Source organism: Nycticebus coucang, chromosome 8, assembly GCF_027406575.1.
Source record: "Nycticebus coucang isolate mNycCou1 chromosome 8, mNycCou1.pri, whole genome shotgun sequence".
Classification (NCBI taxonomy): Eukaryota; Metazoa; Chordata; class Mammalia; order Primates; family Lorisidae; genus Nycticebus; species Nycticebus coucang.
The window spans coordinates 18,393,816-18,409,169 of record NC_069787.1 but is presented as its reverse complement, the minus strand read 5'-3'; the positions used below and the strand labels follow the sequence as shown (position 1 = coordinate 18,409,169).

Below are 15,354 nucleotides of genomic sequence, written 5' to 3'. Positions count from 1 at the left end.
AAATAAATAAATGGGACTTCATTAAATTAAAAAGCTTCTGCACAGCCAAGGAAATCTACAGAGCAAATAGACACCCTACAGAACAGGAAAAGATATTTGCATGCTGTGCATACAACAAAGGGCTATAAGTAGAATCTACAAAGAACTCAGGCAAATCAGCAAGAAAAAAAAAATCAAACCTCCCCCCTTTGAAAAGCCCCACAAGGGGGCCGTGGTGGCTTACACCTGTAATCCTAGCACTCTGGGAGGCCCAGACAGGTGAATTGCCTAAAGTCACAGGTTAGAGATTAGCCTGAGCCAGGCATTGTGGTGGGCACCTGGAGTCCTAGCTACTCAGGAGGCTCAGGCAAGAGCATCGCTTAAGCCCAGGAGTTTGAGGTTGCTGTGAGCTATGATGCCGTGCACTCTACCAAGGGCAAAAAAGTGAGACTCTGTCTCAAAAAAAAATAAATAAAAAGCCCCACAAGACATGAACAGAAGCTTTTCAAGAAACAATAGACTAGAGGCCAATAAATATGTGAAAAAATGCTCCACATCACTAATCATCAGGGAAAAGCAAATCAAAAACTACAAAGAGATACCACCTAACCCCAGTGAGAATGGTTTTTATGAAAAAGTCCCACAGCAACAAATGCTGGCATGGATACAGAGAGAAAGGAACGCCTATACTCTGTCGAAACTACTACAGCCTCTATGGAAAATTGTTTGGAGATACCTCAAAGAACTAAAAGTAGGCCTGAAATCCCACTACTGGGTATTCTTTTTTTTTTTTTTTAACATGAAATTTTACAAAAAATGCTCAATACGTAATTGCTCTAATTGAAGAGGAAGTACATTCCAAGAACCCTCAGCACTTCATGGAATTGAGTTTGAGGATCATGATTGGTGTTGTATGGAGAATGGTGGAAGAAGTCAGAGGAGTGGAGATCATCAGGGCTAAACGAAGATAAGCATTGGGCCCTAATCTAGACTGTAACATGAGAATTTCTTATAATGTTTGGCCTTCTTTTAAGAAGACTGCGGGAATAACCTGGAAGACTCTCTGCAGTAATGTTAGAAAATGAGTAGTTCTAATGCCAATACTGGGAACATAGGATTTGAGATAAATTGAGAACATCTCTATGATTCTTTCAACAGTAGAAGAATCCAAAGTTGGAGCTAAAGATTTCGGAAGCATCTATATATAGGTGGTAAACTTAAGCCATGTAATTTATTTTCACTATCCACTATCATGAAATCCAATGTCATTAAAATTGTTAAGCAAAGTTAGAGAAACCTCTGCATTCCCTGGAGATGATTCATCTTCTCCATGATTGTATAAGCAAGCAAAAGCAATTGTGAATATCTGCAAATCATTGTGTAATTGAAAGTCTTTTGCCAATCATATCCTTTCTTTTAGATTTCTGAATGTCTAAGGTCTAAGGCCCAAGTTTGACATTTCTTTCTGTTAGAAATTTCAGTTTTCAGAAAATGAGAGAACCAGAAACCCCTGGGAATTGTTTGACCCAGTGAATTCAAATAATATCTGCCTGCAATATAAATTATTGTATAAGATACTTGCCCAGTTCCAGTGGCTGGAACACATGAGCATTGATTTAGGTCACTTCTGGCAGCTATTGAACAAAAAATTGAGATGAAGGGAGTATTCATTTATCCAAGAGACAGTGTCCCAGGGTTAAAGCCCAGCACAGCCATTTAACCTTATATTTGAATTTGTAGCTTAAGACTTAAGGAGACTTAGAGGAGGAATTCTTTTGTTTTAAAACTTGAAAGAGCATTAAAGTTAAAAACAGATAGTTCCTTTTTAACATGTGAATTTGTTTACTCCTGTTGAATATGTGGAATCTATATATATTATCAAAAAGAAAAACATTATAAATGCCTCCTGAAATAATAGTACTGAAGTATTATTAGGGATTTCCTCTTGGCTAGTACACTGTGAGTACCCCTTATCCAAAATGCTTGGGACCAGAGTGTTTTTGGATTTCAATTTTTTTCAGATTTTAGAATATTTTCATATATTTATACTTGCATGCAATGTTTTGGGAACTAGGCCCAAGTCTAATATATGAAATTGATTTATGTTTCATATATACCTTCAACACATTGACTAAAAATAATTTATACAATATCTTTAATAATTTTGTACGTAAAACAAAGTTGTGGTTTTATTTATTTATTTATTTATTTGTGAGACAGAGTCTCACTCTGTGCCTGGCGTCATAGCTCACAGCAACCTCAAACTATTAGGCTTGAGCAATCCTCTTGCTACAGCTCCCAGAGTAGCTGGGGCTACAGCTCCCAGAGTAGCTGGGACTACAGCTACCCACCACAATGCCTGGCCAATTTTTCTGTTTTTAGTAGCGACAGGGCCTCACTCTTGTGGGTCCAGAACTCCTGAGCTCAAGCAATCCACCTGCCTTGGCCTCCCAGAGCGCTACGATTATAGGAAAGAGCCACCACGCTCAGCCTAAAACAAAATTTTGACTGCAACCCATCACATGAGATTTGGTGTGGAATTTTCCATTTGTGGTATCATGTCAGTGCATAAAAAGTTTTGAATTTTTGATTTTGAATTTTTAGATTAGAAATACTCTACCTGTATTTATTTATTTTTGACACAGAATCTCAGTCTATAGCCCCAGGCTAGTGTGCTGTGGCTTCATAGCTCACAGCAATCTCAAACTCAAGTAATCCTCTTGCCTCAGCCTCCCTAGTAGCTAGGACTATAGGCATATGCCACCACGCCTGGCTAGTTTTTCTACCTTTAGTAGAAAAAGGTTCTCGCTCTTACTCAGGCTGGTCTTGAACTCCCAGTCTGCCTGCCTCAGCCTCTCAGAATTCTGGAATTACAGGCGTGAGCCACCTAACCAGGCCCTCAACCTGTATGGAGCTATGGAGTTGAAAAATGTGGTTGAACTTTGATACTAAATGATAAATACCAGGTACTCAGATTCATTACCAAAAAGGTGGGAGAGGCAAATGAGATTTTCTGTAATACACCAAACTGCAATGCTTGTGATCCAAGGACTTTGAACTAAGTAGATGACCCCTCAAAATGAGAAGATCCATGAGCTATTTCCATCAAGGACAAAATCACCCACTCAGATATGATTCATCCATTTTAAGTCAGTAGGATCGAAACCTTCACTGTGTGGGCTTTTGCCCTGTAGATCTGCAATTGGTGTGTGAAAATAAACCCTGTCTCATTCTTTACCATTTATATGATATTCTATTTATGATCTTCATGGGCCCATGTCCAGATATTTACTTTAAGAGGAGTTTGTTTATATCATTTCAAATTGGGCTCATGTGGGTTAATTTTACTTTGAAATAAAGAAAGTGCCTGACGATAGCTCTCAAACACCGAATTAGTTGTTGATTTTTGCCTTGGCCAGCACAAATAACTACCACTGAACATTTTTGCCAAGCACCTTGACCTCCATAACCCTATTGGAAGAGATAAAATGAGCCCTCATGGGTGTTTAATTAGTTAGAACTTTGCAAGGTCTTTTCAAAATTCTCTCAAATCCCTCCCTTCCCTGCCATACCTACTACTTGACATTGCAGTTTTGCTTCCAGCGTTCTATATTTTTTAAAGAAAGCAGTAAGTAAGCCTAAGTGTTACAGGAAATCTACGACATTGAAATCTCTGTCTCTGCATGTGTTTTTTTTTTTATTAATATAAAATCATAGCTGTGTACATTAATGCAATCTTGGGGCACCATACACTGGTTTTATAAACAGTTTGACACATTTTCATCACACTGGTTAACATAACCTTCCTGGCATTTTCTTAGTTATTGTATTAAGACAATTATATTCTACATTTACTAAGTTTCACATGTACCCTTTTAGATGCACCGCAGGTATAATCCCACCAATCACCCTCCCTCCTCCCATCCTCCCCCCTCCCTCCCCACCCTCTGCATGTGGTTTTGATGTTTCGTTTTTTGAACTTCAACTTGACATTGCTTCATAAGTTATATTTGCCCTTCCATTATTTTTCCCTGATTTTCTTTCAAAAGTTTGGCTTAACTGTTAATATTCCATGCAGATTTCTGTGGCTTTTCTTGTTTGCTTTGTTTTCATGGACTCTGTAGGGGGTAAATATTCAGCAGGTTGAATGTGAAATCAGGCACATAACTACCATTAGCCTTATCAGGGTTACACATGGAATTCTCCAAGCAGAGAACCTTTTTAGCTTCCTTTGCATTAGCAGCCAGGAAGGTATAGAACAACAAAGACTTGCAGCTCTTCCAAGGATGTGGGTTACAACCCTTCATTCACGTTAATGCTTGTTGATGTTATAACTTTTTTTTTTTGAAGTTGACCCTTTTGGCCTCCCTTCATATGCAGCAATGCATCATCCCCATCAGTAGAGGATTTGTAAAATTGTGTTTTGTTCCTTGAAAAACATGAAATCAGGGTGGCGCCTGTGGCTCAGTGAGTAGGGCGCCGGCCCCATATACTGAGGGTGGTGGGTTCAAACCCAGCCCCGGCTGAACTGCAACAAAAAAAAAAAAAAAAAAGAAAGAAAAACATGAAATCACTTTCAGATGGAAAAAAAGAAGAAAGGAACATTTATTCCAGGGTCTAGAGACCTCTGCTGGTTAAGTGACTTGTTGAGTGTTATTCTAGTTTTGTTTTTTATTGAGAAGTAAGATATACAGCTTGGCCTCAACACAGGCAATTCCCTTTTGAATTAAATTACTGATGATTTGAATCCTCATTGAATGAAGATACTGAGGTCACATTGGCTAGAAGACACATTAAGAATATTGAGTGGCATTTTCTAATTAAATATTAATATTAACTTTGATTATTGTGTTAACTTTGGTAGACATTACCCTATAGAAATGTCCTATAAACAGATGCAATTCTAGAATAGCTATGTTTATTTTCTGTGTAACTTTGGACTAAAACTCTTTTACCTAAATATATTTATCATTATAAGTTAATTGTATGAATTGTGTTTGAGACAAGATATGAAATTTGTGAAGACTTTTTATGGAATGTGGAATTAACATTGTCTTTATATCTATTGAAAACAAGGAAACAAGACGTGACCAGGGTGGTGGAGGTGGTGTACAACAGTGAGCAATATGGGAATTAAAGTCCTGCTTTGAATTCCTGTTTTAGACTGTAAGCAGGACTTGATTTTCTAAGAAAGTTTGATAAAAGTTAGAAGTCACTCAGGATTTGGAGTTCGAGGGCCATAATCCTATGAATAACAATCTATCAATATGGAGTCAATCAATAATAAATGGTGATAGTCTTAGGGGAGAAAGTTATCTATATGACATATTGGAATGAAATGGATTAGTTAGGGACAGACTAACCTATTCTAATAAAAGAGACCCCAACATACAGTGACTTCAATAAGAAATTGTTTTAACCTGGATGGAAATGAAGAACATTCTTCTTAGCAAAACATCACAAGAATGGAAAAGCAAGTATCCAATATATTCACTTTGAAACTAGTAGATGGACAACTACATGCCCACAATAGAGAAAAACTGAATTAAACTCAAGTAGGTGAGAGGGGAGGATAAAAGGGGATTGGTAAGCTCTCAGTTCATGTGTACAGCACCCCCCGACACTTGAAGGGTTCAATTGCAACTTGAACTTTACATAACAAATGCAAACAATGTAACCTAGTTGTTTGTACCCTCATATTAATCTAAAAATTTTAAAAAGAAGTTCATTTCTCTCTCACATAATCTCTCCAGAAATAGACAAGTGGGTTTGTGCCTGCTTGGCTCCACAAAGTCATTTCAGGGTCCTAGGCTGGGAGGTCAGCATTTCCATCCTACATCACTTCCATTTTTGAGCCCATGGCTATTTCATTTGTCACTATTTTTCCATCAATGTGAAAGGGCAAGAGGCTAGAGCAGGTATCTTTGAGTGACTTGGAAGTTGCTCTCATCACTTTCACATATAAATGTGCATGGAGAATTGGCACGAACTTAGTCACATGGTTGTCTTTAGCTGCAAAGGAATCTAGGAAATGTAGAGGCAGCTGGAAATCCACAAGTCCAGCCAAAAGCGGCAGGGTAGTGGTGGTGGGAGATTTTTCCCTACTAAAAGGAAAAGAGTGATAGATACTTGAGGGGAGAAGTATGTTTAATTTTGCCCTGTGAAAATGGCAGTTTTATTCATTCTACATTTAGTGATTAAAACACTACCAATATGAACCACAAAACCCAAGCGCTAAGCGTAGGGTATAGGCACCTCCCTAAACCTCCCTTACCCAGCCTTGTTATTTCCATAACATTTGGAAAAGGAATTTTATTATAAATGTACTTTTGCCCTTTAATTGCATATGGTAAAAATAGATTGAGCATATGCTGAATGTATGCTTTTTCTTTGCTTTTTAAATTGCTATAGCGCAACCTAATTGGATTCAAAAAATAAGTGATATCCATGTGGCCATGGAAGAAAATGTCTTTTGGGAATGCAAAGCGAATGGAAGGCCCAAGCCTACGTACAGATGGCTAAAAAATGGTGAACCACTGCTAACTCGGGTAAGCAAATTGATGGTAATTGTGTCTTAGAATTGATTGCAGTGTTTTATGTAGCCTCATTGTCATGGAAACAGAAAAATGATAAGTTATTTCCAAAATAATATGCAACTAAATGCCATTGATAGTGGAAAAAGTGAAAATGAATGTAGCTGATGAACAGAAAGTACTCACAAATCTGGTTCCCCAGCCTTGATCAGTTAAATTTCTGTACTAGATCTTAGGTCTTCACAGATTAACATCTGGGGCTTTACAATAGGAAAGTTATCCAGAAGATCTGGAACTTGTAATTCTGCTGAGATACAAAGGCAGGTACATCCCAGGTCCACTGCAGGAGAAGGAATACTGATACAAGAATCCCAATCAAAATGCAGTAAGACTCTGAGAAGAAATCTGAATGAAGCAGGTGCAATCTTGGAGGCTTTTAGAACAAGGAATAGTTGTGTCCAATTTAATTTTCCTCCTTATATTTTCCTACTGAACTTCAAATGTTAATTGAAATTAGGCATTTTCCCCAGGCTCCAAGTTGAGAGCCCTTTTTTTTTTTTCATTCATGCTCAGATTTCCTCCTCCAGCAGACCCCCAGAGAAAAGGGCCTGCTCTGAGCAATGGTCCAGACATTAACCTTCCCAACCAGAAGAGGAAGGGGCCTGTTTCTCCTAAGACACCCTGTGTCTCATGTACCTTCTTCGTTCACTACAAGGGCTCCTGTGAGTTCATGATTCTCTCAGCTGTAAAAGCCAAGCTCAAACAAGTTGCTAGAGTGTAGGTGCCTAAGTAACTGGCATTTTCTTCTCTTTGTGTAACGTGAGAAAACATGGCTGCCTAAATTTGATCAAAGCTGAATAAAGTGTCCACTCTGCTACATTGCCAGCCTGCGGTAAACAGAAAACCAGGACTTCCTTGTATATGTTCTTTTCCCAAACAATAAGGCTCGTGGAAAGGAGATTTTTTTTTTTTTTTGTAGAGACAGAGTCTCACTGTACTGCCCTCGGTAGAGTGCTGTGGCATCACACGGCTCACAGCAACCTCCTAACTCTTGGGCTTAAGCGATTCTCTTGCCTCAGCCTCCCGAGCAGCTGGGACTACAGGCGCCCGCCACAACGCCCAGCTATTTTTCTGTTGCAGTTTGGTCAGGGCTGGGTCTGAACCCGCCACCCTAGGCATATGGGGCCGGCGCCCTTCTCACTGAGCCACAGGCGCCTCCCGGAAGGGAGATTTTTTGATACTTATGAAAATTGATAAGCAATTTGCATATCCTCAGGGTAACAAATGAGAATGATCTCTTGTGCCCCACACTAACTTTGCTTCCTTCAGACTGGCTTCTAGCAAATGGTTCTAAACTTAAATTACATGACTGACAACAATAAAGTAAGGGAGCATTTAATTATTATACTACCATATTTTAGTAAGCCTCAGCAGATATTAAATACTTGCCTCTGCTTCATCCAAGAAGTGAACAGTCCTATTAGTCTCCTTCAGAGAGTTGCCTGCTCATAATTTGAGTATTTTAAATACTCTAAAACAGTGGTTCTCAACCTTCCTAATGCCACGATGTATTTTCATTGTTACAAAGGGCTCACAACCCACAAGTTGAGAACCGCTGCTCTAAACAGTAAATTTGGTTGTATTTCCAAACCCCTGTCCTTTAGTCAATACAAAGCCTTAGAGTAAAAAAGCATTTTAAATTTCAAATTCTTCTATTTAGAGGGGATATTAATCTGAATGGCTTCACTATGAAATCAATGAGAACTCAAGAGAATACTACAATTTAAATTCCATTTACCAACGGATGTACTGGTTGTTCCATTTAGCATCTGACCTGCCACAAATTTAGTTGACAGATAAATAGATCATGTTATGTAAATTGCTTATATGATGGCTATTTTCTTCCCATTAAGCTGCTGTGATATAACACATAGCAAAATTGCCTTAAAGTCTCAGTCATACAAGGTCATTGTTTTTGTGTTCCTCTTTTCCTTCACAGGACAGAATTCAAATTGAGCAAGGAACACTCAACATAACAATAGTGAATCTGTCCGATGCTGGCATGTATCAGTGTGTGGCAGAGAATAAACATGGAATTATCTTTTCCAGTGCAGAGCTTAATGTTATAGGTGAGTCTTAATACTGGAAAGAAAAGAAATAAATAAATAAAAGCTCTTTAAATCACTAAACTCACATGTGTTTTGCTAAGCATGGCTGTTAGATCCAAGAAAGAGTAAATAAATCTTTAGACCAAAGATATTGCTGGAGTAACAAGTAATGCAGCCTGCAAGCTTATCTTGTAAGAAGAGACCACTTTCTGTCAACCTCTTCTGATGCTCATAATGGGTAGCACACACAGTTCCCTGGGTGCTCATTTTTATTCCTTTACTGACCTCATTTATAAATGGAGATAAGTTTGTGAAATGCTTTGGGGTCTGCCCCTGTTGTTCTGATTTGGTGCAAACTTCAGCTTGGAGGGAGTAAGAGCTAAGTTGGTTTGGAGAGGCGTATCGATACGGCTGACACAGTGAACCAAGTTCTTCCACCACATCTGAATTTTCCAGACTGTACTTTAACAGTCTTTCGTCCAGCCACATCTTCCAGCCCTTGTGCCACTTCCTCTCTCCTCTTCAGCAATACTGTTTTGTTTCTGCACATGAGCCCCAGGCCTCTGGCTTCTGGCCTGGAATGCTTGCTTTTCCTTCCCCTCTTTTGTGTGTAACTCCTAGTCATTCTCCATTTCCCAGGTCCACTGTTGGCTTCCTCAGAAAGTCACAGCCTACCCTGTGCCTGGGTCAACTCCTCCTACAACAGATGTTTATACTGACTTTTGCTTCTCCTTTATTCAGACTCCAGTTACATTTTACATTCATTTATGTGATCTTTGTTGTCTTTGTCTCTCACTGCACTTTAACTTCTACATGATGTGAAGGGTCATTTTGGGTTCAATTCATCATTTTTTTCCCCAGTACTTAATACAATATTGAAGCACATAGTATGTACCTAGTATATATTGAACAAAGTAGGAATGAATGTGTTAAAATGAATGAAAGCGTTGAGAGATTGTTTTATAAAATGGGTAATGAGTTAAGTAAATAAGAATTGAAAGCATACTTTTAGTGAATGGACAAATCTATGGGCGTTTAAAAAAATGTTTAGGCCATTAACTTGCATTATTCCATAGAAAATTCTTGAACTTATCTATTATTATGAAAGAAGAGAAGGTGATAGTAAAGCTAAAAGCACCAAAACAAATATACATGAGTTTGGCACCACCTCCTCTTTTAAAGGATCTAAGCAGTAGTTTTCCTTTGTGAGAACATAATAGAAAGATGATGAGTAAAAGAAAAATAGCACAAAGGGAGCTGATTCACGTGCCCTGATAACTTGCCCAATTTCAGAGTTTTGACTTTCATTTCTGCAAAGCACTCATTGGTGCCTAGCGTGTAGCGTGTAGATCATACATTTTATAAGTAGATGCTCTTTAGTTGAATGTGCTTCCATCCTGTGCAAGGTAAAAAAGGGAAGGAAACACTTCCACAACTCTTCTCACCAAGTTCTTTAGCTTGGACCAACATCCCTCAAAGACAAGGATATTATACAACTACAGCCTTTTTTCACGGGGCCTAAGAATGGTTCTGTGCTCTAGAATAAGCATCAGTTTGACTTGGTCCATTGTAAGCATAACCTTTTTGAAAGTCTAAACCTATTTATCTTCCACACATAAATGTTGAGAATAACAATTCCGCCTTCCTCCAAAACAAGTGTAATGGTTATTCCCTGCCCAGATTTGTTCCAGTTATTAATCTCAGTCTTTTGGAATACAATTTGTTGTGGCAGACTGCTTAGGAGTTTCTTCTTAAGGAAACGTGTTTTTATAAGCTTGGGTACCCCTTTTTAACCTAAAAGATTTTGTATCTCCCTTCATTAAAATAAGAAAATTTGGTAGTAACAGATGACTACAATGAAGCCCAAGGGCTATTAAATGATTTTTGTTGGCTCAGCACCTATGGCTCAAGAGGCTAAGGCACCTATGGCTCAAGCGGCTAAGGCACCTATGGCTCAAGCGGCTAAGGCACCAGCACCATTCACTAAAAGTATGCTTTCAATTCTTATTTACTTAACTCATTACCCATACACCTGAGCTGGCAGGTTCGAATTCAGCCCAGGCCCACCAAACAACAATGACGGCTGCAACCCAAAAATAGCCGGGTGTTGTGGCAGGCACCTGTAGTCCCAGCTATTTGGGAGGTGGAGGCAGGAGAATCACTTGAGCCCAAGAGTTGGAGGTTGCTGTGAGCTGTGATACCAAGTCACTCTAACCCAAGGCAACAGCTTGAGGCTCTGTCTCAAAAAAAAAAAAGATTTTTGTCTAGAGCACCTATCCATAACTAAGAATAACAGAATGTATATATGCATGTGCCTGTGTGTGTGTGTTTTATACAGCCCTCTGTTCCCCATCTCCCTGACAAGGATCCAAGGACTGTGAGCTGGGAATCACTGCTCTAACTTTTACATTATAAGGTTTATTTAAAATCATTTCCAGTTGTAACTGTCTAATTCCAAATGAATTCTTGATCTAAGTTTTTTCTTATGTTCCCTGAAGTCAGCAAGCTAGATGTATTAGTCTGTGTAAGCTGTTATAGTATAACAGAAATACCATAAACAGTAAACTATAAGCAACTTTTGTGTCTCACAGTTCTGGAAGCTGAAGTCTGAGATCAGAATCCCAGCATAGTCAGGGTCTGGTGAAGGCCCTATTCCAGGTTGTAGACTGCTAACTTCTTGCTGTGTCCTCCCCTAGCAGAAGGGACAAGGGTCTCTCTAGGGCCTTTTATATGTGGATATTAATCCCATTCATAAGAGCTTCACCTTCATGACTCAATCATCTCTTAAAAGCCCCACTCCTGATACCATCACCTTGGGAGTTACTATTTCAACATACTAATTTTGGGAGGTAGGGGAGACACAAACATTCAGAGCAGTGAAGATAAGATAAAAATGCTTGAAAAGTTATTTAATCACCCTGATCCCAGCCATGTTTAGCAGGAAAACAATAAAGGCATGTCAATAAATGATATAAGCCACAAAGTTCTACAAATAATAAGGCTTGGGGTGGGAGGGAATTCAGGAAAGGAGTTTAGCTAACCTAGGACTAGGTTGGTTCACTGAGCCTTGAACAATTTCAATTTGGACAAATGGAAAAGAGAACCAAGAATATTCCAGCTTAGAGTGAAGTGGCCTGAAAAAAGGCTCAGAGTTATAAAATAATTAGATTAATATCCTGCAAATAGAGAATCCTGAATGTTTTCAAAAATTTTGATTCATCAATGGATAAATGGATAGAGAAAATGTAGTAAATATATAGAATGGAATATTGTTTAACCATAACAAAATAAGGAAATCTTATGTGCAACAAATTGGATGAACTTTGAGGACAGAAAGGCAAATACCACATGATTTCTCTCATATGCGAAATCTAAAAACTGATCTTCCAAGTGTAGAATAGAATGGTGGTTACCAGGTGCTGGGGCAGTTGGTGGCAGAAAGAAGGAATGAGGAGATGTTGGTCAAAGGATGTAAAATTTCAGTTAGGAGAAACCAGTGCAAGAGATTTATTTGCATATGGTGACTATAGTTAATAATATATCGTATTCTCGAAAAATGCTAAGAGAATGGATATTAAGTGTTCTTATCACAAAAAAAATGATAACTACCTAAGGCAGTGCATATGTTAATTAGCTAGATTTTATATGTACTTCATTTTGTCTGTATATATACTTTAAAACATCATATGGCACACATTAAGTATGTGTGGTTTTATCTATCAATTTAAAAAATAATTAAACCAATCAAATAAATAATTTGATCCAAATACACAAAGTAGGTATAGTTAAAGTTTGAACTTCAAACTTCCTTTTAACTTCAAAAGGAATGATGGAAAATTATTTAAGGACCAGTTTTAGATATTCTTGAATGATAGGCATAGAAGTTCTCTCTTAAAAATCCCATTTTCCCTTCCCCAAAATCACATTAATATATTCCAAGTGAATTGAAGAGCAGTTAGGTATTGAGTAGCTAAATCCCTAGAGTCCCTCTTAAGTGAATAAAGAAGGAGACTTCTGGGTATTTAAAAATATACATAAATTAATATTGGTTAACTTGAGTAAACTCTAATATGATTATGTTCCACAAGTACTTTCATTCCTTAAAGAACAGTAATGGTTCAACTCTTTTGAGTCAGATAACTACATTGTTATCACCTGTTTTAGAATCATAAGAATGGTGAATTGAACAAAGAAACAAAATGGAAATAAGATATTTCTGGATAAGGAAGAAAAAAAAAATATTGGTCTCAGCTATTGATCAGGGACTCCCAATGCTATAGAGGAGATTCCCTTTAATGCTAGGTAATAGCCCTGAAGTCATGAATAAGAGATGGTTAGGAAGCATATATTTAATAGATTTTTCCCTTGGCCTTGTTTCATGTGTTCTGTCTGGGTATTTAATGTGTATGGAACATGTCAATATTTAATGGATTGAAACTGCTAAATAATTAACCTGGGTGATAGGTGATTTACTCACTGGATGGCCAAATACCATAGAGAGACTTTTACCTTGAGGTCAGTATATTAGGCCTGGTTATAAGTATATCAAATGGAAATGTCCTTATTTGTAGCTGACCTACTACAATTGATAGTTTATTATTTCTGTAGGCAACTATGCCAGACCTTTCCTCCTGTATTAACCCACAGTGTGGATGAGGTTCACTTGTGCGATGTACTTCTGTGGACATTCCAGGGTGCCACACGGTTCTCTGGGTGACAACTGTCATTCTATCCCTCTGAAACTGGAAGGAATAAAGTCTTACAATCATAAGGAGGGTTGAATCTTCTATTAATAAGTTAAAAAGTAATAATAAGTATGTAATTTAGGTATTTTATTGACTTAAAATGTAACTTTTTAATATAATGTTTGTACTCAACATTTAGTGTTTGTGTCCACTTAGCTAGATTATCCTATTGGTGACAGGACTGCTGATTAAATCGCCAAAATTGACATTTTCTGCCATGCTTCCTACAGAATGCTTCTACCATGTATATATATAATCATGCAGCACATAGAGCAGCTGTTCCCAAAAAACAAGTCTGAGGCAATTCTTTGAAGGATTTTTCTCCAGGAAAAACCAATAAGAAAAAGCAGAATAACGATAGGGGTGGGAACTGACCAAAGACAGGGTCTTAGGGAAAGTTAGCCTCACTCTAGTCCAGAAGGACAATGAGTGGAACATAAATTGCACTTCAGAGCCAGTCCTACCTTAAGAAAAGGAGACTGGCCTTTAAAAAAAAAAATCTCATATGGCAGCACCCATTGCTCAGTGGGGAGGGCACCGGCCACATACACCGAGGCTGGCGGGTTCGAACCTGGCCCAGGCCGGCTAAAACAACAATGATAACTGCAACAACAACAAATAGCAGGGTGTTGTGGCAGGTGCCTGTAGTCCCAACTACTTGGGAGGCTGAGGCAAGAGAATCCCTTAAGCCCAAGAGTTTGAGGTTGCTGTGAGCTGTGTGGCCAGGGCACTCTACCCAGGGCGACAGCTTGAGACTTTGTCTTGAAAAAAAAAAAAAATCTCATATGAGTGAGTCCTAACCCTTAGCTTGTCATGCAAAAGTGGTGGGGATCAAAAATCTTTGCTTTTGCAATGAGATGAGCTATTCCTGAGAACAAGGGGGTATCTGCTTAGTGACCTTTGAATATGACTTGACTTTAGCAGGGCTGTGTAAAGGAATGGAAGTAGCTTTTTCCCTGAGGAAATTATATGTAAGGGTTCCGCATCGTGGGGATTTTCCCAGCCTGCATCGTGGAGGACATCTGCCCCTGGAAGGACACTCCAAACATCATCAAGTAACCGATGATCCAACTAAAGTGAAGTGCAGGCTTGAGCAATTATCTGGTTAATTTGGCATTTATCCAGATGAATAAATGGCTCCCAAATTAGAAAAACATTAAGGCTAAACCAAAAGTTATTTCATAGAGACTTTCACAAGTGCTCATCTGCATCTAAGTCTGATTTCTCAACTGCCTTGTTGAGCCAGATTACAAAATAATCAAATGTGCTGAGTGTGATCAGCATCTAATGAGAGGACAAACCTCTTTCTTACCCCAATGTTGTCATCTGGGCAGGAGATTTACTTAAATCTTCGTGAAGAGGGAAACTGTGCACTTGGTCAACTTTGATATCTTCAGCTGGTTACTGAGCATACATTTACCAGTAAGGGGAGGTTGCTATTACTCACTTTACTTTGAAAACTAACAGAAATTACATGTGAAAGCCTTTTGAAAACCTAAAAGTGTCTGTAGCGATATAAGAAGCTTTTTGCTAATCCTAGCACTCGGGGCGACCAAGGCAGGTAGATTACCTGAGCTCATGGGTTGCAGACCAGCCTGAGCCAGAGCAAGCCCTTGCCTCTAAAAATAGCTGGGCATTGTGGTGGGCACCTGTAGTCCCAGCTACCTGGGAGGCTGAGACAAGAGAATCACTTGAGCCCAAGAGTTTGAGGTTGCTGTGAGCTATGCTGCCATAGTACTCTACTGAGGGTGACAAAGTATCTCAATTAAAAAGAAAAAAAAAAGGAAGAAGCTTTTTGCTACCCTGTTTCCTCGAAAATAAGACATCCTCCGAAAATAAGACCTACTTACAGGAAAGATAAGACATCCCCTGAAAATAAGACCTAGCGCATCTTTGGGAGCACATCTTAAAATAAGACACTGTCTTATTTTCAGGGAAACAGGGTATTAACAAGTATCCATATCTAAAACTTATAATATAGCCTATAGT

General features: G+C 38.6%; 1 protein-coding gene across 1 annotated transcript in view; it reads left to right on the top strand.

Annotated features, from left to right (window-relative positions):
- The window catches only part of CNTN4 (contactin 4), a 365,224-nt gene that overhangs the window by 171,086 nt on the left and 178,784 nt on the right, over nucleotides 1–15,354 (top strand). The window contains 2 exon segments of the mRNA XM_053598811.1: nucleotides 6,391–6,527; nucleotides 8,512–8,641. Coding sequence (XP_053454786.1) covers nucleotides 6,391–6,527; nucleotides 8,512–8,641 — 267 coding nt within the window.